The following is a 24,848-nucleotide window of genomic DNA, read 5'->3' on the forward strand; positions in this document are numbered from 1 at the left end:
CGTTGTCTCGCAATCATGTTTTGTACTGTTTTGAGATCCTCCGAGATAAGGCGAGTTCGAATAAGTATCAAAAGTCTACGTAATAAGTTAGGTTTTCTAACATAGTAGCGCTGAAACAGTGGTTACTCACCGACAAATTCACAAATTGCCAACTAAAAACAACTTTTATAGAATGACCCTCGAGTATGGTGTGTGTGTGTGTGTGTGTGTGTGTGTGTGTGTGTGTGTGTGTGTGTGTGTGTGTTGTCCTTAGTGTAAATTAGTTTAAGTAGTGTGTAAGTCAAGTGACCGATGACCTCAGCAGTTTGGTCCTATAGGAACTTGCCACAAATTTCCAAAAACTACGGAATGCAGTTAAGTCGGGCACAGTAGCCTTACTCAAAACTTTTTTTCTTCCACTTTTATTGTTCTCTATGTGAATAAATATAGAAAACTGACAGAGAAAGGTTTTCGAAGGATTTCGGTCATTTTTACCTCAAAACACCAAAAGGAAATTTATGACCACCTCCAGTTGCTGGATACAAGATTTGTCGGCATGAAAGATAGCGATCTGCGGTGCGAAACATTTGAACTGTCAGAGAGCAATAATAAGCTTAATTTTAGTAGATAGACTAGAACAACTGCAGAGGGATGTGGGTTGCTAGTTTCCGGAGAAGATTTCCAACATTGGTGTTGTTGCCAGGTATACAATGTGCGCCCACGAACAATATGCAGCTATTGTTAAGGACATAATGACTGCTTGTGCGAAAACTGAGCCTAAAATTTCTTGATTCACTTTACGTATACTAGGTAGTAATTATGAATTTTCCTTGAAAAAGTAAATAATAGTTATATAGTCAGTTTTTGCCTCTCAACATATAATTTGTACTGTAAACAAGTTTTTTTCCTCTCAGTATACATTTCCAAAGTTAAAGGTGGTTTTCTCAATCTATTTAACCCATTTTAGCTATGAAGTCATAATGCCCTACCCCGACAGGCACAACGGCCACTCGGCTATTATTCAAACTATTTAGCAGCTGGAGTACCCGGCTTCGCTCAGGGTGTGTAGTATTGAATAAAAGGATAAACTTTAAATATAACAGATAAAAATTTTATTAAAACGTATTCTATTTACAATACTTGTTTATATACAATATTTTTCATTTTGTTGCGCGGGGTATATATGTACAAATTTTTGAATTTCCTACACGTAGAAGATTCTTCAATCCGTTCATTTTGCCGTTCTCCTGTTTCTCTGTTGCTCACGGTGCTCATCCTCGTTCGTTGGGTACTAAAACGTCCTTCGCGCTCTTCGTCTGTTCGTTTATTCGCTATTCTTTTTGTTTTCGTCGTTTTGCTTCAGAACTAGCAAAATCTCCTCCTCTTTTACGACTGGGCATTGTCTAAAATATAAATCAAATCAACTTTTTATTAACAAATACATTAAGTACACTTTACTCACTTTATTTTCGATCTATATTCAGTCACTGTATCACTCTGACTACACTCACTTCACTGTTAGTTTCTATTCAGTCTCTGCACTACTTTTCCTCCCTTCGTCAATGATAAGAAACTGACGTTCGATCGCACACTGGATCTTGCTTTATGTACCTCTACCAATGGGTAGCGCCACAAGTGGCCAATTTCAGAACATACCAAAAAGGCTTCGAATGGTCTACAATGTTCCAGAACATTCCGCAACATTCGAGAGTGTTCTGGAATGTTCCACGATGATCTGGGATGTTTCGAACGTTCTGGAATCTTACCGAATGTTCCAGACTACTCCCGAATATTCCAGATAGTTGAGAAACATTCCGGAACATTCTGGAGTATTGTGGAATGCTCTAGAATACTTTCGAATGTTCTCGAATACTTTCGAGTGTCCTGGAATGTTCTGGAAATTTCTAGAGGGCGAAACTTCCGAGTCCTTATATCTTCCAAAGCATGCGCTTCGTGAAAATCGTGGACCTTCGTGAATGGGAGACAGAGGGCCACCTCGCTCGCACCGGTACTCTTTTCTGAGTTTTATCGGCACGTATGTTCGTTATGTAGGCGCTTTCCCTTTCTCCGACGAGAATGAAAAAAGTCAGGCAGTTTGGAGGATAGCATCACTATACATCCTGCGACTTTTGAGTTCCTAGATCAACTACAAGACAGCTATGAAAATAACAAAACAGTATTTGAAGAAGTGAGAGGTTATTTTCAGAATCAAAAAGATCACTTCTACGTTAAAAAGTACTCTTTCCGAGAATAAAATGAAAACTATCCGCAATTGCAGAATCTGCATCTACGTCGGCATGGATACTCTGCAAATCGCATTTAAGTGCCTGGCAGAGGGTTCATCGACCCACCTTCACAATTTTCTAGTATTCCAATCTCGTATAGCGCGCGGAAAGAACGAACACCTACATCTTTCCGTACGAGCTCTGATTTTCCTTATTTTATCATGGTGATCGTTTCTCCCTATGAGAAATAAGAAAAATTGTTGAGCAGCCGATTGAAAATAAATGGTACTCCCTGACCACGAACTCTAATGAGGTAGCTGTTATGTAGGTATAACTGTCAACAATACGAAGATCGTCGTGACCACCACAGAACTTCACTAGACACGGTCATGTTGGCTGTGCCTTCATCTGACATCTGAACTGGCTTTCCAAACTGCTGATCGAAGGTCAGACCTTTGGATTCCTAGTTTGGCACTCAACACTTTTTTTCTTATCCGTCTTGAATTCATCCTCCCCTTATAACCTCTCCTTCTGCTCTCCATCTTTTTGTCTTCTCGACCAGACTTCTTTTCCAGTTGTTCTGTCTGTTAAGGTACTTACCTAACATGTCGAAAGTAAATAACTTTCATCTGGTAAAACAAAATTAGGGTCCCTCTTCTTTCTTTTCCCTCTGCCCGTAGCCTTTTCTTTAAGGGGTCGGCATTGTTATACATCGGTCTTGGCACTGTTGGTGACATTTGATGCCGGGATGGCCTTCCTGACGGGACAACTCCCCCCCCCCTTCTCCCCCTCCCCCCGGGAAGGAATCTGTGTACGCCATCTGTCTGCTTGTAGTGTAAACCTCATGTGCAAGTGTGAACGTATTCTAATGTCTGAGTTACGTGTATTTGAGGCGGGACTTTACTTATTGGATGTGAGAAACCAGCTAAAGTCCACATTCAGGTTGTTCGCTTTACCAGCCCCGTCGCCAATCCACGAGGTGGATTCCATCCGGGGCAGGGGCTCACCTCCCTGTGTCCTGCACGCGGGCGCGTCAGCAGTGTCGGCTATCCGGGTGGATCGATAAACCAAAATTTAGTATAATGGAAGAAAATTGTCTTTGCTTCATATTATTATAATATAGGGCACTTTTCGCAGCACTAAATATGAGTGTTTCCCAGAAAGTAATGAACCGCATTTTTTCTTTCTTCAACAGTTCTTTAATGAACATAATGAGAATTACACAACGAAAGATTGGTGATTTATCTGCAAACTCTATTTTTCGACTTAATCTCTATCCCGTTGTAGGGCCTTCCTGTAGCTCAAAACAAGGGCGTGTATGCCCTGTTGGTACCGATCCTTGTCCTGGTGGCGGAGCAGTGCTTCACTGTGTGAATCACCTCCTCATCGTCCTCAAAATGTCTTCCACGAATGGCATCCTTTGATGGCCCAAACAAGAGGAAGTCCGAGGGGAGTCGGTCAGGTGTGTCAGCCGTGGATGGTCTCCCCGACCACTGCATATCGTGGACCTCCGCCGAACCGGCTTCTGATGACCTCACCCTCCGTGCCCAGCGACGAACTGTACTTGTGTCGGCAGCAGATGCTCCATAGACTTTGCACAAGCATTTGACAATATTCCCCACAGTTTCTTTCTCCGCAATGACGGCATGTTGCTTGTAACGTACATCACCTACAGACGCTATTTTGAGACGGTCCTGCAACTACGCTGTGCGTCGGAAGTGACGGAAACTTTGCGCGCTCACTCAGCAGCCTTAAAATAATGCGTACGTAACGTTGCGCATTCGTACCATTGTTTTCGGCTGAGAAAAAAAATGCGGTGCATTACTTTCTGGGCAACCGTCGTAATATAAAATACGAAATAAACGTAAATAAGTTCCTTCTTCTTAATACCTAATCATCTTCATTGGTGCATTCTTCTTTCGTCACTTTCGCTACAGTCTTTATCCCGCATTGTACGCAGGGTCGGCAGGGGTAAGTACGGACTTGGCATGGTTAATTGTAAGGGGTGGCCGGATGCCCTTGCTGCCGCCACATCACAACCCCCACCCAGGGACGGAATCAGTGTACCCCAGCTGTCTGCGTCAAGCGTAGATCGTGAAATAGTGCGAATGTGTTTCAAATGTCTGCGAGTCGTGTAACTGAGGCGGGACGTGGAGACCAGTCCGGTAGTCACCTAGTAGGGTGTGGAAAACCGCCTAAAAAACACATCCAGGCTGGCCGGCACACCGGTCATCGTCGTTAATCCGCCGGGCGGATTCGATCCGAGGCCGGCGCGCCGACCCGAGTCCAGGAAGCAGTGCGTCAGCGCTCTCGGCTACCCTCTCGGGTAATCTTCTTTCGTCACTATATGGAGCAAAACAAATTAGTATGATAGCTCGTAGTTCAAATGGCTCTGATCACTATACGACTTAACTTCTGAGGTCATCAGTCGCCTAGAACTTAGAACTAATTAAACCTAACTAACCTAAGGACATCACACACATCCATGCCCGAGGCAGGATTCGAACGTGCGACCGGAGCGGTCGCTCGGCTCCAGACTGTAGCGCACGGCCACTCCGGCCGGCAGCTCGTAGTTGATACTTCCTTTAACATTAAAATAATTTCTTCTTCCATTATCTTACATTTTTTTCTTTTGAATTTACCTTATTCGTATTTCACTGAATTACGATGGTGAAGTTACTCGTAAAGAACACTGAACTACTCTATGAGTTGTTAGGACTCTAGATTATACATACCATGAGTTAACATATCCTGACTCAGTGGGTGTCACTAGATAACGTGAGTGTGAAGTACAGACTGTAGGTGAAAACTGTAAGGGTACTGGTTTGAAGTACCGTGGTTTCAGCTGGTTGTGTAACAGAGCAGCATTAATTCCCAGTACAGTTGAACTGTCACGTTCTTAGGGATCGCAAAGAAAATGTCACACTGAATACAGCGCACACAAGTAGACTGCCTCACAGAAAAAATGAGTCGTCCAGGGGGGAGGAGGAAACGAAATGAGAGTTCACAGTCTGAGAGGGTGTGTGATGTTATCTCAGCAGGTACAAAACAGAGTCAAATTTTCTGTGAACACGGCACTGTGAGGCCAGTTATCAGTATGACACTGCAACCCGTCTGGCCTGCATCCGTGCACCGATATGGTTGGGAAGGATGTCGTGAAGCCGTTGCATCTTCTCCTGAGGCAAGCTAGTCCACAACTATTTCAAAAGATCCTCAATATTTATGTATTAATTAATTAAGTAAAGACCTGCTGCCTGTTATTATATAGCAAGTAGTACATTTTGTGATTAGCTATGATGTGGCAGTTCTTCCCTTTATACCTTCTGCGTATATGGTTACGTCTCTTAAAATGTGTTGTCTTGACAGTGGTGATACTTAATTTAATGAATTGATTAGTTACGTTATAGTGTGTTATCGAAGGTAACAGTGGAGATTGGGAGTTGATTTAAGATGACGTAGTCAGCTGCATCAGGTGCGAGGGCTCTGTAAAACTTCGAGCCAGTCAAACCTGATGCAGCGAAAGAAGAAGAAATGTCACATCTTCAGATAGCGTTACTTGGCATGAAATGGTGTAACAAACAGCTACGCAGACAGCTTTTTTTTTCCTGATTAATTCGCCATAGCGTTGAAGAACCTTCGCTTACTTTTGCTATGTTTGTATCTTTGTCTCGTCTTCAGTTCCTGCGTGCGATGTAGCATCCGATTCCGTATCTGTGCTCGTGTCTGTGTCGTTTGATGTGTACCGCTGATCTGTCCGACGTGAGGCATGTCTAATTCTAGCGTATGGTCTCTCCCACTTGTATGTCGCATATAGTGCTCGCGATACTTGGTCTGCGATATTGTTTCTAGAGTTCCAGTCGTCTTGTGTGCGTATCAATTGTCCTACGTCGTGGTTTCCTAAACTCGGTCTTATGTGTCCTAGAGCATCGCAGATGAACACTGTGTGTTCAGGTGTACCATTCTCACCACAGGCATAAGTGTGTGTCTGTTCTAGGCCAAACTTGTGGGCATGCACAGGATACGGGCTGTAGTGGCACCACCGTTTAAGGTAGGAAAAAGTTTCGGTGCAGTATTTCTGAGCACACAAGTTACAGCCAGGTGCGGGCTCGTTCGCAGTAAGTTACGCTTACCAGCGATTGCGAAGCAGAATGGAAGCCACAGGGCCGTAGAACCGCTGGAAAGAGTAAATGCAGCAGTTTGCATGGCGCAAGTTACAGGAAGAAGGGGCCCACTGGCGTTCCTAGGTGTTATCAGAACATGACTTGGAGTGGTGCATTAGCAAAACAGAGGCGAACAGCCGCGTAAAAATAGCTGCCGGTTTTCTAACGAGATCATTCAAATGTGGCAGCTCTCCTGGATGGCGGGGTATGTCACACCACTGCCACACGCAGCAGCAGATGGGACGAAAGCGTTCCAGTCCACAGCGGGTGGCTGGTTCGACCCTCTGAGCCCAACACAGGGTCCGTAGCCAGCCAGCGGCGGGCCAGTCGATGGCTCGCTACCGCGGGCAGTCTTGTTGGCTCCCAACACACCCCGAAGGTATCCCGCAGCGAAGGCCACTGAGTCGGCTGCTGGCGCATCGTGACGTCGTCAAAACACCACGGCTGTACACGGCCGACACGCCGCAGTACGTTGCATGGGTCGCTGAGGTAGCCTTCCACGCCAAGCTGTTTTGCAGACAGCGAAGTGGCGTCCTCAGCATCACGGGACCCTGTGACACAGACAGAAAGGAATGCGGCACTGTAGCTGGGAATAATAAAACACATGAAGATCACGGCCGAGTATTAATAAGGCGCATCATGACAGTTTCCATCCCCATCCAACATTCCTCCACCACACGCCAACATCTACATCTGGCAGTGACAGCTACAGGGCCAAGGCCCGTGAGACAGTACACCATCCCACGTGATGGTTTTATATGCTTCAGATTCATCTGCTCTCGTATACTGGTGAATAAAATATCCTGGATGCTGTCACTGGGATGGAGGTGACGTCCGGGGCTGGTTCCTGACATGTTCTGTTTGGGACAAGCCTGGGGATGTTGCTAGCCACGTGAATACAACAACAAAAAAATGGCTCTGAGCACTATGCGACAACCTCTTGTCATCAGTCGCCTAGAACTTAGAACTAATTAAACCTAACTAACCTAAGGACATCACACACATCCATGCCCGAGGCAGGATTCGAACCTGCGACCGTAGCGGTCGCTCGGCTCCAGACTGTAGCGCCCAGAACCGCACGGCCACTCTGGCCGGCCTACAACAACATCAAGCAGACATAATTGCGTAGGCCTCTGCAGCCAGAGTCAGTCGACATATCAGTTTTCTGGACATGGTACCATGCCATACATTATGACGCGCTACCATACCCAGAAAACTTTTATCTCGATCAAGCTGACAGTTCACAGAGGCACGTGCCGTGTCTGGACGAGTATTGTCCTGTCGAAAAATGCACCACGATCCTGTCATATGAGATGTAGTACACGAGGGAGCAGTCAAGAGTTCCCTCGGCGACTATCGGCAGTGACCTCACGTCACGCAGTGATACTGCCGGGCCCCTCTAAAACACTGAAAGAGTGTCACCTCTGGCCAGGTCGCCGCCATACCTGGCGACAATCGGTCGACCGGAGTAGTTCAGAACAGCGAGTCGTCGCCGAAGACACAACGCGGTGCCATTCACCAGCAGTTTGTGCTTCGTGGTCAGGTGATGACTTCTAACGCCGCCGGTTGTGTTGTGATGCTAACGCAGCCAATGCATGGGACGTTAATTCCCTGGTCCACCTGCTACCAGTCTCCGACCAGTGGTGCTGGATGACACAGGCAGTCCGTTACTTGCCCTCTGACGGTAGGTTCAGATGTGGGAAGGTTAACACGTACTCGGCTCACGACGCGGCGAGCCTCTCTTGTGACGGTCAGTTGTGCTGGACCGGGTCTTTGACGACGAGTATGGCTGACCTAAAATTCCCATGCACTCCAACTTCGGGTCGCTGTCTCTCTCACCCCACGAATTTGAGTACTGCACGATTCGGCTAACCTCATAAATAGTGACCCGCAATAAGGGCGCTTTCAAACTCTCTCTGCCGCTGATGACGCTCTCTCACTGCAGTACACGCTATCTCCGCGACCGTCAGTGATCTGGCGCTGTTTATGCCTCTTCTATACCACACCTAACCTGGTGACAAACCTCTGGTGCCTGTAGTGTCCGTAGCAGAGAACTGCAGCTCGGATTGTCTATGTACCCGCCGACGGCGAGCATGTTACAGTGACATCTGACTATATTGTCTTGGCGCTTCACTTTTTGTTTTTTGTAAGGAAGCGTGTATTAGCAGTCATTCTTCCCGCACTTTAATAGCAAATGGAACGAACGAGAAGGAACTGTACTATGTAGTACAACGGGAAGTACCCTCTACCGTGCTCTTCAGTCTTTTGGTGTGCGTGTGTAGTTAGGAGAGGAAGTCAGCCGTGCTCTTTAAAAGCAACTATCCCGCCCGTTTCCCATAAGCGATTGAAGGAATTCGCGGAAAACGTAACTCTGGAAGCATATCAGTCCAGTTGCTCTCCAGTGCGGCACTGAGCTAGGTTGAAACCTTTAGACATTCATCTACGTTGTGCATTGTAAAGTTAACGAGTTGCGCTTGCGCTCTGACGGCACTGAAAGAAGCGAATCTCTAGCACCGTGTCCTTCCACTAAACAAGACGTGTGGGTCGCAGTTTCTTTTCAGGCGCGTTTAAACGTGTGCAAATTTTGCTGCGTTCTAGATGTACGCGGCCGCCGCACCAAGATGCGAGAGGAAGCGCACAGTGATTCAAAGTAACGCATGCACCTCGTTTGTGAATACGGACCACCGCTGCAAGTGTCTCCACTCTATTCGCGGAGAGACGCGCTACTGACGTTTCCGCTTCTCCACAGCATTTACTGGTTTTCATGACGGCTGCCGATTATTGAAAGACTAGGGTTTGCACTTTTTCGCATTAGCACCGTGGCCGAGTGGTCTAACGAAAAACTAATAGAATTTGTGGAGGATTATCGTAAATTTTCTTGTTTGTAATTCCGCCTGCAACAGACAGAGTGACAGGAAATGACTGTGTACAATTCCTCAAAATAGGAACAACGTGGATATAACGGCACACATCCGTGTCCACTGGAAGTGACCTTTACGTTAAATAGTTCTGATAACAAAAGCCTGCAGTGTCTTCAGAATTTTTAGAACAGGTATATCGAATATTGTAATAGAGGTACAGGAACTTCGTGAGGAAGTTAATTATAGAGGCAATATTGTTTCACTTAAACACAATTACTTCTTCTCAGCGGAAAAAACAGACTACCCAACACAATACTACAAAATAAATGGCTCTGAGCACTATGGGACTTAACTTCTGAGATCAACTTAACTTCTGAGATCATCAGTCCCCTAGAACTTAAAACCACTTGAACCTAACTAAGGACATCACACACACACCCATTCCCGAGGCAGGGTTCGAACCTGCTATCGTAGCAGTCGCGCGGTTCTGGACGGAAGCGCCTAGAACCGTTCGGCCACCCCGGCCGGCCACAATACTACAGCGAGTAGGAATAAGGCTGCGTAAATTTCTCTTTCCAGGCGACGCGTCCGTCGTAAGACGTAAAGTAAGTCACAAAGTTTTCTCAGCTAACTCTTGCATCGGATCTGTCATTCCAAAAAGTAATTGGAAGAACACTTTGAAGAACAGTCCCAAGTTACTCCCAACATCTGCTCTCTATTTTCTTGATATTATTCATCCCTTTCCTGCGTTTTAACTGTCTGTATACCCAGAATGAAGTTATACTTCTACGAAGGACGTTGTGTAAGGAAACAAATGTAAGAGTAATGAGTTCACCTGCTTCAGCTTCCATGTTGATTGGCTTCCAGAAAATTCTCCATACAGTAGTTAAAATCTGAAACGCGTTCGCAACTACACGTCGGGTCGTTAAAGGCCTATAACTGTACAAATGCCTCGCGGATCCTGAGTCCCTTTCACCAGGAAATGGTTTCATTTCTAGGTTGATAACAGAAAGCCATTATGTGTGATGAAGACATATGGTTTGGGGGTTAATACTTCCTGGATGAGGCTCTTCTGAAGGATATTTACCTTCCCATTTCCAGTAGCTACCCCCTGCCCCCATTTCTCCTCCCCTCCCGCCACGCCACCAGCCATGAGAACTCCGGTCTGCAATACCTTCGATCTTCGTTTAAGTACCGAAATACGAGTAAATAGTTTGCGTCGAACAGAGCAAATAAAACAACACTAAAATTTTGCTTGTAATTAAAATAGCTGTCTCCGCTGCTGTGTGGTCACTGCAGAACCACATGTTTGCCGTCCAAAGCTGCCAAAACAACGTTTGAAATTTCTTCGCTATCAGTGGCTCAAGAACATGAAATATTAGCTCAGCTACGATTACCTCAAAGTCACCCGCTCTCATACAAGTAACGTTTCTAAACAGCCTTCGGCCTGCCACCTTTATCTCTTTCACCGTCCTCACACATGCATTACGACGCAGGTGTTCCTTTATGGAGTTCTGGCGTTTATTTCTCCTATCTCATCTTACTCTCATAATAATACGTCTGAGACGGCAGCCACTGCTAGCAAAGCGGGTTCTTGAACACTGGAATAGCCCGTCTGCTACGTTGTACTTGTGAACAGAATGGCGCACGCGCACATGTTGAGAATGCAGCAGGCCCTCTGTCAAGCACAGGTGTAGGGCGTCTAGGCGCTCAGGTGTAAACGCAGTTGTAGCACTTTTTCTATTCCTACTGTCGGGCTCCGGTGACTTACTGCGAGTGAACAAGGACTGTAAAAAAGTTCTGGTCTACCGAGTGCATCAGATGAGGTAGACAAGTTGTTCCTTGAGGAGGAGGTCGCCTCGCAGGTGATACCGCCTGGATTCACGCAGACTGCAGTCTTCATTCCGAATGAGGTGGCTCAGTGGTAAAACACTGGAGTCGGTGGCGGTTCAAAAAACCGTCTGGCCGTCCAGACGGGTATTTTTTTGATTTCGCTAAGATCTTAAGGCAAAAGCCGGGTATAGTGCCTTTGAATGGGCACAGCCCCATTATCTTCCCCATACTTCCTAACCCGGGCTTGTGCTCCGTCTCTATCGACCTCATAATAAATTGTGGCGTAAAGCATATTACCAAACATAAATTAAATTTAGACAGTTGCACGTAGCTGTAAATTCAAAAGTCGTGAACATAGCGTTGGATCTAAGTTGTATGTGGCCTGGGTAATGTTCGTAATTGTGGTTGCTTTATTTTGGATAATGTCAGTAAATGACATCTTATCATTACAATGATATATTCCTGTTTTTCTTTTTTTTATTGTGTAGTTAAAGAGGTGTTTTCTAATATTTCAAATGGGTCGTACATTTACAATTTTCAACCTGTAAAAAATGGCTCTGAGTGCTATGGGACTTAACACCTGAGGTCATCAGTTCAAAAAGGGTTCAAATGGCTCTGAGCACTATGGGACTTAACTTCTGAGGTCATCAGTCCCCTAGAACTTAGAACTACTTAAACCTAACTAACCTAAGGACATCACACACATCCATGACCGAGGCAGGATTCGAACCTGCGACCGTAGCAGTCGCGCGGTTCCAGACTGAAGCGCCTAGAACCGCTCGGCCACCGAAGCCGGCTCTCAACCTGTAATTGTCCCACACTGCAGACATATACTGCGTTTAACAAAAGATTTTTATACATATGAAACAAATAAACGAAATAATAATGAATTACGAGGAAACTTGAGCAAATTATAAAAATGGTTGAAGAAAATGAATATTTCTGGGCGGAAATAACAAAAGGCTACAATAGTATAGGAGGGATGCCGATAATCCCTCTAGCACTGCCATCTTGGAATGGAACATTTTCGGCTGGCAGCCCCTTATTGTAACTTGGTGATCCTACACGACAGTGGTGTTTTTCTAGACGGTCAGAATTCTCATGCATCCTGAAAAGAATCTGCAGAGTTAGTTACAGCTAATTAGTGTCAGTCAGTTTTTTGTGTATTTGCGATCTTATGTTACTATTAATCTCTACTACTTACACTTTTTGCACGTCTGTGTGGTTGCAATAACTAGTCACAATCTACATTTACAATTTTTAACGTGACGTAGCGGCAACAGTAGTCGCTCACGATTTACTGTATGTACGTTTGCTGAGTAAGCGCTGAAGTTTGCTTTTTGGTGTGCCTATGTTTCCAAACGTTTACTCGGTAAACGTAAACACCGGTCACGGATTAGGCCTTAGGCCCGTTCCCACTGGCCGGCTGCTGCCTACGAGACAGAGAGAAGGTCGGTCTGCGATGTTGCGACACGTCATCAGCATGTCGCCAGTCGCTGCAGCCGTTATTGACAGTGGTTGAATCCCGATGATGCCGCTGCCTTTTTATTCGCGAAGCTTCTCGTTTCGCCCACACGTCGTGATGTGGGCCCAGTTCCAGATCTCCCTACCACAGAAGAATCTGAGGAGGTAACGGGAATCGAACGCAAGTTGTTCTGCACCGAAGGGAGCGATGCGAACATTTCGACTGCCGAGGCGTGTAATATTTCTGCCCTTACAGCCATCATATTCATGTACAAGAAGGTCTTCCTAGAGCAGTTTGGAAGGCAGCAGTTGCAAGATGACTAATGGTTTACTCGGTACGGGTACCGTGAGGAAGTCCGCCTAAAGGTCGGGACACACATGTCAGGACCGTGTCCGTGCCGAGACACGTCCGAGTATCGGCCGTCACCCGGACTACGAAATACAACATTAAAACAAATGCAGCCTAGGGGGCCCCACTTGACCGGGCCGCGCACGGGGAACGTCAACGGGCCGGGGCCGGGCTGGGCGGGATTCGCCGTGTTTAAATTTTCACGTGACGGACACGGCCTGACGGTGGGGTTGTCTTGTGAGCTGTGCAACTGCGCAAAACTGTTCCGTGTACAAGTTCGTAAGTTTCCTGTTCTTTACGATCAGGGAAGTGAAAATTACAGGAATATCGAGTACAAAGACAGAGTTTGGAAGACAATTGCAACAGATCTACAAGCCAAAGGTAAGATAAAAACTATACAAGTTTTAATACCCGAAAGATATTTATTTACTTTTTATTTTACAAACAGATGTTTGGTTTATGTCATCGTTATATCGCCAAGGCGACATGTTCTTGCCATTCCACAGTCCCTTGTGGAGAGTTCAGGAATTTTTTGAGTTGTTCTCGTACAGCAAATGCAGCATCTGTTGATCTCCCACGAATTCGAGGTAGGTTTCGAAGATTTGATGAACTTCCGGATCCCTCAGCAGTTTCCGTTTGATCCATCCTCTGTTCGGGCACCCTATAACCTTCCATTTTTCGAATAAAGTTGTACAGTACACACGCAGCCGACACAAACATTGTAAGGTTATTAGGATCTCCCTGAAGGATTCTTGTAAATATTCGAAATTTCTGTTGCAATATACCGAATGCATTTTCGGATATTCTTCTTGCCCGACTCAAACGATAATTAAATATAGCCTTGTCATTTGTTAAGTTCCTGCCAGGATATGGTCGCATCAAGTATGTTTTGAGAGGGAAAGCTTCATCGCCTACAATTACCATTGGAAGTTCAACATCAGTTCCGGGTAAAGTTTTACTCTTTGGGACGCTAAGCGTATTGTTTTCCAATGACTTTCCAAGATTTGAATTTACTAGAATGCCTCCATCAGAGTTTTTTCCGTACGCTCCCACGTCTATTGCAATAAAGTTATAACATGGGTCAACCAGAGCAAGAAGCACAATGGAATATGTTTTTTTGTAATTCCAATAGAGACTTCCTGAGTTGTTTGGAGCCTGTATTGTTACGTGCTTTCCATCTAAAGATCCAATGCAGTTTGGAAACTGCCATTTTGTCCAAAACTCCTCAGCTATAGCATTCCATTTTTCTTCATTCGGCACAGGCATCACCTCTTCTAACAATAAATCGATAACTGTTCTAGAGGTGTCATGGACGATAGCTGCAACTGTGGATTTTCCCAACCTGTAGCTGAAGGAAATAGTTTTAAAGGAATCTCCTGTAGCAAGGAACCTGAAAAAAATTGAATGTATAAGATGAGAAATACTGTATAATCTATAAAATATTTGCAGCATTTTAAACATTGTAATATAAATACGCGATTTAAAATATTTTTGCTACAGGTGGAATAGAGGAATGCAAAAAAAAATGGGCATCTGTTCGTGACCAGCTAAGGAAGACCTTGCAGAAAAGGAAAACTGTTTCAGGACAAGCTGCTGTTCATCAACATAAATACAAGTATGAAGATCTCTTAACGTTCCTGCTACCTTACATGGTAGAACGAGGAACAGTTTCCAATGTTCCTTACACGCAAGACAATAATGAGCATAAACAAGAATCAAATACAGATTCCCAAGAGGAGCAGTCGATTGTTGAAAACGAAAAAGTGTCTACACAAGAAGACATTGCAGATGAAGAATGGATCATTAAAACCCAGGATAGTGAAACAGGGAATTTGATAGAGCGCACTCGGCATTCCCAGACGCCCTCAGCTCATTCGTCCGTCACTTCAAAGAAGAACACGTTTATGAAACCACCACTGAAACGAAAATTTCAGCGTGAGGTTAAACCACAAGAATCTGCATCAAGCCAGCTCATGGCTTACATTTTGGCAGAAAAAAAAGCTGAAAAACAGAGAGATATACAAAACCCAGTTGATGCTTTTTTGACTGGTATAGCACCAGCCCTAAAATCATTGCATCCACTACTGTTTCATCAAGCTAAAAGTAGGATTTTTTCAATTGTACAAGACTTTGAACTGAAGCAACTCATGAATGACGTATCAGTCCATCAATTCACTCCATCATCCTCCAATTCCTCAGCAAAATCTGTTTCAACACCATATCCTTCACCTGTGGGAAACGAGTCAACAGAACCTACACAGCAGCTTTTGGACCTGCAAAGGGATTCGCACAATTCGTATATAAATAACCAAAGCCATCATCCTCCAAGTTCCCCTGCATCCTCATCAGCTTCAGAAACTAATTCACTGAATAGTCCTCATTTGTTTTTCTTAGGGTAGTAGAAATTTAACTGTATTATTTACTAACTTATGTATTTATCTTTCAATTACTAAAGTAATAAAATAAAAATGCTGTCCTTAAAACTTCTTATTTATTTGTGTTCTGTGTACTTTTCTTTAACCTACCGTAAAAAAACAGCCAGTCGTTCTTTGGGTGAAACTGATACTCTCCAGAACGTGTCATTTTTTCTCAGCCTTGGTTCTAGTTTCTTTAAAAGTTCACAGAAGGTGTACTGCGTCATCCTAAAATATTCATAAAACTTAGTCTCATCATCTACGAGGTGAGAAAATAGTGTTCGAAACTCTCCCTGTACTGGTCTTGTTTTCCAGGCACTGTGGATCCATAATTTTCTTCTTCTTGTTTGCCTTCGTTCGTTTTCCTCTTCGTCTAAAGCAAGTGCTATAAGTCCTAATTCACTATTACGAAAATTAGTGAACATGTTTTACAGCTTTCACAAACAGAAACACAGCTCACCGCGTCCGAGTCACTACAAGGAACAACAGAGACACGGACGTGCCCCGGTCATGTGTGGCCCCTGCAGGAACGGACCGGAGTACGGCCGTCACTCGTCCGACGCTCGGCCCTGACACGGCCCGGACGTGTGTGTCCCGACCTTAAATTGTGGTCCTCCTTCGCGATTGACTGCTGCATTCGGAAGTTGCACGCCAAATTGATAATCTTCTGTTATTGATATTATACAAATTAAAAAGAGTATTTACTTAAATTTCAGATTAAAGCATATCTCAATAGCGTGCTATCATTCCATTATTTTACAAGTATTAATAACCAGCAGAGTAGTAAACAACTACTAAACGAAGACAGACGAAGCACTTCGGTGATTTTCGGATCGCGCCTAACTTGGATGGTGGGCGAAGTGGTTCGGCTGTGAGATCAGTGCTGGTTCGGCAGTCTCGGAGGAAAGACATGTTGTCCGCCGTGGTATCAGTTAAGACTTAATTTGCAATTGTAGTTTGTAAATGAGAGAACTGTAATTACGGAAATAAACAATTCATTAATTTGTTAAAGAACTGAAATTATTTGTGACTCTAAAGTGGAACATAATTGTGCAGTTTCTCGTGCTCTGCTAATAAATAGCGAGTGGCATCCCTACAACCAATACAGTTGAAAATTTAATTACTCACCTCATATCAGTTCCTCGCAAAGAGGTTCTTACAGCCTCAAGATTACAAAAAAAATGGCTCTGAGCACTATGCGACTTAACTTCTGAGGTCATCAGTCGCCTAGAACTTAGAACTAATTAAACCTAACTAACCTAAGGACATCACACACATCCATGCCCGAGGCAGGATTCGAACCTGCGACCGTAGCGGACGCTCGGTTCCAGACTGTAGCGCCTAGAACCGCACGGCCACTCCGGCCGGCTCAAGATTACAGATTCACGACCTACGTGCCAATTTCTGCGCAGGGGACAACTACTATAGAAAACCGCAGGTTGGCGAACATTTATTGGAACTCATGCATTCCACTCAGGATGGTGGGAGCAAATAGGAACCTCGAGTGTACTGCAGTCTTAATATAAATGAGATCAGTGACACATCATCTGTGGTAACACAGAGGAGGTATGAGGAAGAGAAATTTTCGAAGGAACAGGTTTATCATACGCAAATATCCCTCTCCCTCCCTCCCTGCCTGTCTCTTTTTTTCAACTTGCCGCGCATCATCTTGCCACTGCTGCCTTCCCAACTCCTCTAAAAAATGTTCAAATGAGTGTGAAATCTTATGGGACTTAACTGCTAAGGTCATCAGTCCCTACGTTTACACACTACTTAATCTAAATTATCCTAAGGACAAACATGCCCGAGGGAGGACTCGAACCTCCGCCGGGACCAGCTGCACAGTCCATGACTGTAGCGCCTAAGACCGCTCGGCTAGTCCCGCGCAGCAACTCCTCTAAGAAGAGTTTGTCGTACTTGAATATGATGGCGAACAAAGTTTGCGTGGTGTAATTGGAATCATTGTTCAAGGTTATGATAGTGTGTCGGTTTGAGCGCACTACAAGGTCTTTATCGTCTCTATTAAAATTTTATAAACCAGCTGTCGATAGAAGTCGTAAAGTAATAAAACTTCAACAAGAATTACAATATAACTCCCTACACGCACGGGCGAGCGCGCGCGCGCGCGCGCGCACACACACACACACACACACACACACACACACACACACACACACACACATATATACGTGGTTGGATGATCATTGGAATAAAAAGAATGCGCCAGCCACCATGCAACACACTAACATCTCCTCTTCTGCCCAAAAGCTTAGGTTCTTGTGCAGACACTACACCAAAGGGTTATAGCTTTACCATACACTTCTCGCCGTCATCATCTAAAGTACTAAAGTAGAGGCCATAGCCCCACACAAATTTAGTTCTGTCCTCGAACACAGTGTAGGATACACTCAGTTAAGGTGTGGCGTTCAGTTATCTCCACACCAGAGGCATCACAGTCATGGGGGATCTTCTCCCTGGAAGACAGCGCCCCATTCGGAGGCTGGTCGGAGCCACTTCAGCTCGCCGGAGTGAACGCCACGGCTTATTGTCCCCCACTGCCAGTCCTTCTCAACAGTGTTGTTCTGTACGGACGTGTTCGCCTCTAGTCCTCTTGTAACGCGGTCGATAGTTTGTCAGCGAGTGCCTTGATATCAGTCCATTTGTTTTGACTTTCGTACTTCATACCGCGGTGAGCCACGCGCGCTGCTGGGAAGTTGTCCCCCAGACGCTCAACTTGCCCGCCCCGCGGCTCATTGTCCCCGCCAGCTCTGCAGCACCCACCCCCATCCCCCGCTGTCCACAGCGCCCCATGTCCTCTCCTGTCCTTGTCCTTGCCTGGCCGCTGTCTCTCTCCGCAGACAGGGAGGCGTGCCACGGTGTGGCCTGGTTCGCCGGCTTTTCACTCGGGCCGAGGCGCCCGCGGCAAGATTTGTGTGGCTAAATTACCGACCCGTTTAATTAAAATAGTTTGCGCCTCTCGCAGAACCGAGATGGCTGCTCCGCGCCCGTAGCGGCCGGGCGGCGCGCCGCTTCCGGAAAACTCGACAACACACCGCGTCTCGCAAGTGTCTGTCAAAAGTTGGCGCCGCAAACTGTGCACGCGTGTGTGGACACGGGCGCTGCTCACCTCCGCCACATGACAGCTGCCAGTTTCCGTGAAGTAAGGGCGCGCACTTTACTAATACTCTGAAGTTATGTCCACACGATAGCTCATTCTTCGTGCGTAAGTGCAACCTGATGGAAACAGGGCGCATGCGCAAATAATTAGTGCGTACTGCTGGTATGCGAGCTCCCATAAACACAGGTTCTCTCATTGCTCAAGCAGGCGCCTCAGCATCCACTTCTTCGCTCTGGAGTTTGTGCTGCGTTTATTGTGATGAAATGCGACAGAAAGAGAAAACACGGAGGCACGCATGAGTAATATGTTATCTAAATAACAGAGGTGATATGTACGAAAAACACAGAGTGACGGCGCCATTTGTTTGCAGATTTCAGAAGAACGTCGTAGTAAGATTTCGGCTTTCGACTTTGTAAACTTCAACTCGTTATCTCTAGGCATGGTACTGTTAGGTGTAACGCAATTTCCGCGCGATAAGGTTGGTAATATCACTCCGTTATCTGGCAACCGGTGACTCATATAACCAGTCCGAGCAGTTTATTCCGCGGATCGCTCGAGTGATTTTCTTAGTTGCAATGCGAGTGCTAGTTGCTTTTCATTACGTGAATTATACCTGTTTAAAAAAAGATTCTATAGCTTCACACAAAAATGATTAACTATCAACATCCTTGGATTCGACATATTCAGAAATCTCATAGGCGAGCTACGTACCGGTTTGCAGCGTCAGGTGAAACACAAAATTCTTCAGCTGCAGATTACGACACACTGAAGAAATCCAAAACGAGGCTCTCAGTCGAAAAATTGCGGTGAACGTGAACAGAAATCTAGCTATTGTTTCTACCTGCAAACGAACAAACCAGACCGAAAAGTTATTACAGATGGAGGACCGTGGAAAAATTACGTCAAATATCGACGCCTCTTCACAGGTTCTAAATTAGCATTCAAAAAGCACATCGAATATACCCACAATAAAGGAATCGACTCTTTTGTCAAATATATCCCCTGACCAAATGAGATTCAGGAGATTCAAACGACACAAGAACTGAACTGAAAATTTTCAAAATGTTTCTTCTACTTACGCTCACTTATGGCGCTGAAATTTTGTCATTAGCCACCAATTAATAACTTCAAGAACGTTCAAGTTGTACTAAGCAAATTTCTGTGCATAGCAATAGATGCGCCTTGTTAGCTGCCAAACTCAATCATTCACACAGACCTTCAGATTCCAAAAATTCGAGTAACAAGCTCAAAACTTCTACACAAAAATGGAATATTTGCCACCTCAACTTGTGCATTCCATAGCACCAGTACCTCCACTCCCCCACCTAGAAATAAACTCCCTAGATTTATTCTTCGTCTCAACAATTCAGTTTCTAAATTACTAAAAATATTGGAACGCACAAAAAGGCAATACTCGTGATTAGTTCAAAAACATAGTTTTCGTAACCTTTAGGCTCACGTGAGAAATAAGTACGAGCCTTTGCTGTCCCCATCTGTACATGTAATGAATCCTGAATCCCTTCGAATTGCTCTTTATCGAAGTCACAACGGCTGGTTCTCGAACATAGCTACGAACTAACTTTTTGTGAACCGATATGTTGATTCGCAAATCTTTTATCTCCTCTGTTGTTGTGTAAGACGATTCTAGTTTTTGTTTATGAGTACTGATTTATGCTCGCGTTACGTGTAGTCGTAACGATCTCTGTTTACTGCGTTTGGGCTATTGAGTTAGCATCGACTTGGTTTTCACAAACTACCTGACCTGCGTTCTTTAGTATGAGGCCGCGTGTCTGTCACGGCCGGAAGCAGCAGACAGTTCCATCCCCAGTTAGAGCAGAGAACGTAGTCGAATACTGGTTGTGGGGAGATGTGGAGTAGCAAAACAGAGCTCAACGCACAAAACACCATCGCACTCACTTATTTTGATACCCATTTATTTACGAAGAGCAGATGGTGAGTCCGCACGGGGACAACGTTTCGTCGTTGCCGTTTGCCAGAACAGAGCAGCGAAAGCACTTTGTATAGAATGTGGGAGTGACAGAGACGGAAGACGAGCTGGTGCCTCTTCACCTATCTACCCAGCGTGCATTACTCGGTAGCCTTCTTGGATGGAACGCCGCTGCAAGCGTCACAGCTGATTTCTACCTCTATACTCCCTAGTATCTGGTGGAGGATACTTCGTGTGGCAACGTCGCTTCCTCTGTTTCTTTTCCTATCGCGTATTGTTCGCGGTAAGAACGATGCCTGGTAAGACCGTGTGTGAGCTCGAGTCTCTCTAAATATTACCTTCACGGACTTTTCGCGAGACACACTCGGGAGGAAGCAATATATCTTATGTCGGTCAAATCTTGTAGGAACGTACCCTCTCTGAAGTTTAACAGTAAAGCAGAGACCACGCAGAACACCTGTCTTACAGCCTCCTGAGGACTCTTGCAGTGAATCTGTGTCTGCCGCTTGTCTCAGCCGGGATTTGGTTTATGAAGTCGTTCCACTTTAAATCTGACCGTACGGATACTCCTAGATATTTATGGGTGTGATTGCTTCCAGTGATTATTCTGCAATTGTATAATCATACAATAATGCGTGTTGCTGCCAGGTTATGTTCAACACGTAACATGTGTATATGTTGAAAGTCAATTGCCAATCTCTGCACCAGGCGCTTATAGTGTGCACGTCTTCTTGCATTTCCCCAAATTCTTTGCACATAACAGCATCACCCGCAAAAAACCTCATGGAACTTCAGACATTATCCACTACGTCATTTACATATTTTGTGAAAAGTAATGATACTATAACGCACGCTCGGGGTACGCCCGATGTTGCATTTACGTCTGCAAAGTCCTCTCCGTTGAGAATGACATGCGAGGTTCTGTTTGCTAGAAAGTCTCCGTCAAATTACACAGCTGGCCTGGTACTCATTACGCTCTGTTCATTAGGCGACGCTGCTGAACTGCTTCGAGCGCCTTCCGGCGGTCAAGCAGCATCGCATCGACCTGGGCGCCGGTATCTGCTGCTTTCCAGCTACCTCTCGTGGACGAACAGGGAGCGACCGATGTTTTCGGAACGCATGTCTACTCTTACAGAGGAAATATTTTGTGCCTACAAAAGTCATCATACGCGTAGACAGAAGACGTTCCAAAATTCTACAACAGACCGATATCAAAGTTATAAGGCTACGGTCTTTTGCGTTCGTTTACCGATCGGTCTTGACAATGGGGATGACCTGCGCTATTTTGTTCAGTCATCACGAACACTGCCCCCCTCCTGCTACCTACGGCACACTGCTGGGAGAAGAGGGATAAGCTCTCTCGCATCGTCTACTGTAAAATCGTATTGATGTCCTGTCAGGTCCAGTGACTTTTCATCTGAGCGATTTCAATTGCTTTTTTTTTTTTTTTTTAGTCCCATGCTCACTTATTTCAGTATCTGTCATTGTCTCGTTCGGGCGACGCTTTACGGGAGGAACTACAGTTCCCAAAGTACTCATCCTATTTCGAAATTTTTTTTTTCACTACGGATACCTATGGTAGGCCGGGGAAAACCACCGTTCAGCCGTTCAGCCGTTCAGGTCGTGTTGTCGGCGGGGCCGGGAGGTGCTTGCACCTGATGTATTCTACTAGGAGCCTTGTAGGCTCAACACAAACTGTTAGCGTCATTACCTTTATTACTTTCACGACGAGTACCTTTTCATTATCAACTTTGAGCGAAGCACAAAATCAGTTACCTCTCTATTGTATTTCGTAAATAGTTTAGCAGGCTGGACATGGAGGTCTTAGTCTTAGTTTCTAGCTTTAACTTACCCTAATCTCTTCTAGTTAAGGTAGTTTTTAGGATGGTAGATGTTAAAGACATGGTGAGCGATGTCCAGCGTCTTGAGGGTCATTCCAAGACCCGGGCCGCCGCCCACAACCAAGTGACGGGCAATATTATACCTATCTCTCCTCTATTCAATTCTCTTCCTTCCTTCTTTCTAAATATTTAATTTCGTTTTGTTTATTAATATCTCACTTGATATTGTATTAGTTATAAGTTTTTCTAATGCTGCACAAAAAAGATACCAAATGGATCTAAACAAATAGAGCCCGCCTCCACGTGGCGGGACACGGGCAACGGTGTGAGTCGGGACGGGAGCCGGTGTGGTGTTACTTTCAGTCACCCCGGACCCCGGATCCAGTCACAGCGGCTAAGTGGCAACGTACGACCCATCATAAGAATTTAGACGGTGGGTCATAAAAAGCAAACAGCTAGTGAAAAAAAAAAATTTCGAAATCTGAGAATGGCTTCACCGTGCTGCCGGCTGCGCCGTATGGAACAGTTAAAGAACACCACGACGTCGGCCTGCCCCCCCCCCCCCCCCCCCGCCGGTCATACGCAATTCCTCCGCAGTAACAGAATTATTAATTTCACGGCATGGCGAGTACGATTCAAAAAGTTTCCTTCCTCCAGAGTGACGCGAATGTTTCCTAATTTAACATCCGTGCTCATTACATTTGAGGGAAGATTGGGGGGAAAGCGAAATTCATAACGAAGATTAATCACCCGTGACGGCAATTCGCCCAAAAATCGGAAGTTGGTATTAAACGGGACGGGCGGGCTGCCCTCGGCTGGCCTCCCCTCTCCTCCCCTCCCCTCCTCCCCTCCCGCCTTCCCCCACCCCACCCCCCACCTACTGTTTTCTCCGAGGCGCCCCCACTCCCCCTCCCCCTCACCAACCTCGGCCAGACTTCTTCACGCGCACACACACACACACACACACACACACACACACACACAGGGGGGGCGGCTACCCATCCTACCACACGCTGGCTCGCTAGTGCGCGCGCAACTTTTTTAACGAGCAAATTGTGCTGGCGCGTTTTATTAATTAAAAAGTCTTTCCTAGGCTGCTCCTCTTTTTTTTTCCTGCGGAGTTGGGACTTTCTGAAAGACAAATGAATGGTGCTCATTAGACGGCAGGGAAACAAGAGGCGGCGATATTGCGTTAAAAGCGGCCGACTAAAGATGGCGTGCCGGCGGGGCCCGAGGTGACGCAGCGCGCGGCCGGTAATGAAGACGAATGCGCCCAAATTCCGCGCGCCTACAAAATAAATCCATTACCCTGCGGGCGCGCCAGCCGGCGATCCGCGACCCCCGCCGGCGCGGCGCTCCGTTCGGCCGCCGCCCGCGCAGCGCAGCGCAGCGCAGGTGCCTGCCGGCGTCGGCGCTCTCCTGAAACGCGCCGGTCTTTGCCCGGGAGTGGACTGCAGCGGGCATGGCCGAGGATTCGGCCCGCGGACCGCGCCGTGGCTCTGAGCCCAGCTCGCACGCACCCGTCCACCGCCACGGCACGCTGTCTGAGCGTGACGAGTAGGGATGGGTAGTTCGCGAACGAACGGGTGCAAAGGAACGGTCCACCAACATGAACGAAAGGGCTGAGGAACGAATTCCGAGGAACGATCGGTTCATAGTTCACTTCGGTCGCGTCGGTCTACTTATAGTTCCCGGGAACGAGGAACGATCGGTTCATAGTTCACTAGTTCACTTCGGTCGCGGCAGTGACTTCGGCAGTTCTCGTTCCAGCCTCGGTCGCGTCCTCGTCTCAGTCTCGGTCTCCCTCGGCCGCACTCGTCGTTCTTCGCATGACCACCTGTCTCAGCTCCACTGCCGACTGCTCCTCGTTAGTTCAGTATCCAGTTGTTCGTTTCGTTCACTGCGCTCGCCTATTTTACATGTGTTCCAAAATGTTCTTGCACCTGGGTCTGGCTATTCAGCGTCCACGACCGATAATCAAAAAGTATTTTATAGTTACGTGAATTACATAAAAATTACGTTGTATGTAATAGGTACGTCTTTTCAGGTAACAAAAGGGCATATCAGCTCACTTCATTATATCGATGAACAGCAGTAGACATACTTATAACAAAGCAAGTTTTTTTTATTCATATATTTTTTGGTTTCATCGACTTGATTTAGCAGCTAAGTTTCAATAATTTCCTTAATTTTTAGTGTAAGATAATTCGTATAATACGATTTTCGTGTATCTTTCATATACAAAAGATTACATTTAGGAAGGCTCTAATTATTTTTAAGTTTGGTTGTTTCCAATTTGCATTACCTGCTAGTTAGGTTTCTTTGAAAAAAAAAAAAAAGAAAAGAAAAGTTGGTTGTGGGTCATTTTGGCTCAGTAGGAAAAGCAGTGCCTCTCCATTTGAAAAGACATAGATTGCCAAAAATCGTATTTACTTATTATCTCAAAAACATTTATTCAGAAGGAGCTTTCAAACCAAAAACTTTATTACTGCGAACTTAATTATTATTATTATTGCTGCATTAACTTTAATAATGCAACATAAACACCTAATTTTTACTAAGCATGTGACACAAGTATGATGAGAAAACCACATTTTATTTTATGCTTCCATAAAGTCTACTTCGCCTACGAACTCAGAGACAATTTGAAGTATGT

At 45.5% G+C, this 24,848-nt stretch overlaps 2 protein-coding genes across 2 annotated transcripts in view; one reads left to right on the forward strand and one right to left on the reverse strand.

The window, feature by feature from the left end:
• LOC126413278 (uncharacterized) overlaps window positions 1-15,804 on the reverse strand; it is a 42,821-nt gene extending 27,017 nt beyond the window's left edge. The window contains exons 1-2 of the mRNA XM_050083179.1: window positions 15,397-15,804; window positions 13,793-14,261 (exon numbers count right to left, since the gene is read on the reverse strand). Of these exons, the coding sequence (XP_049939136.1) occupies window positions 13,793-14,261; window positions 15,397-15,710 (783 nt within the window). The 5' untranslated portion in view covers window positions 15,711-15,804. The remainder of the gene's footprint in view (window positions 1-13,792; window positions 14,262-15,396) is intronic.
• A 7,951-nt stretch (window positions 15,805-23,755) lies between these two features.
• The window catches only part of LOC126413279 (LIM domain only protein 3-like), a 111,790-nt gene continuing 110,697 nt past the window's right edge, over window positions 23,756-24,848 (forward strand). The window contains exon 1 of the mRNA XM_050083180.1: window positions 23,756-23,759. Coding sequence (XP_049939137.1) covers window positions 23,756-23,759 — 4 coding nt within the window. The remainder of the gene's footprint in view (window positions 23,760-24,848) is intronic.

This window comes from Schistocerca serialis, chromosome 7, assembly GCF_023864345.2.
Source record: "Schistocerca serialis cubense isolate TAMUIC-IGC-003099 chromosome 7, iqSchSeri2.2, whole genome shotgun sequence".
Taxonomy (NCBI): domain Eukaryota; kingdom Metazoa; phylum Arthropoda; class Insecta; order Orthoptera; family Acrididae; genus Schistocerca; species Schistocerca serialis.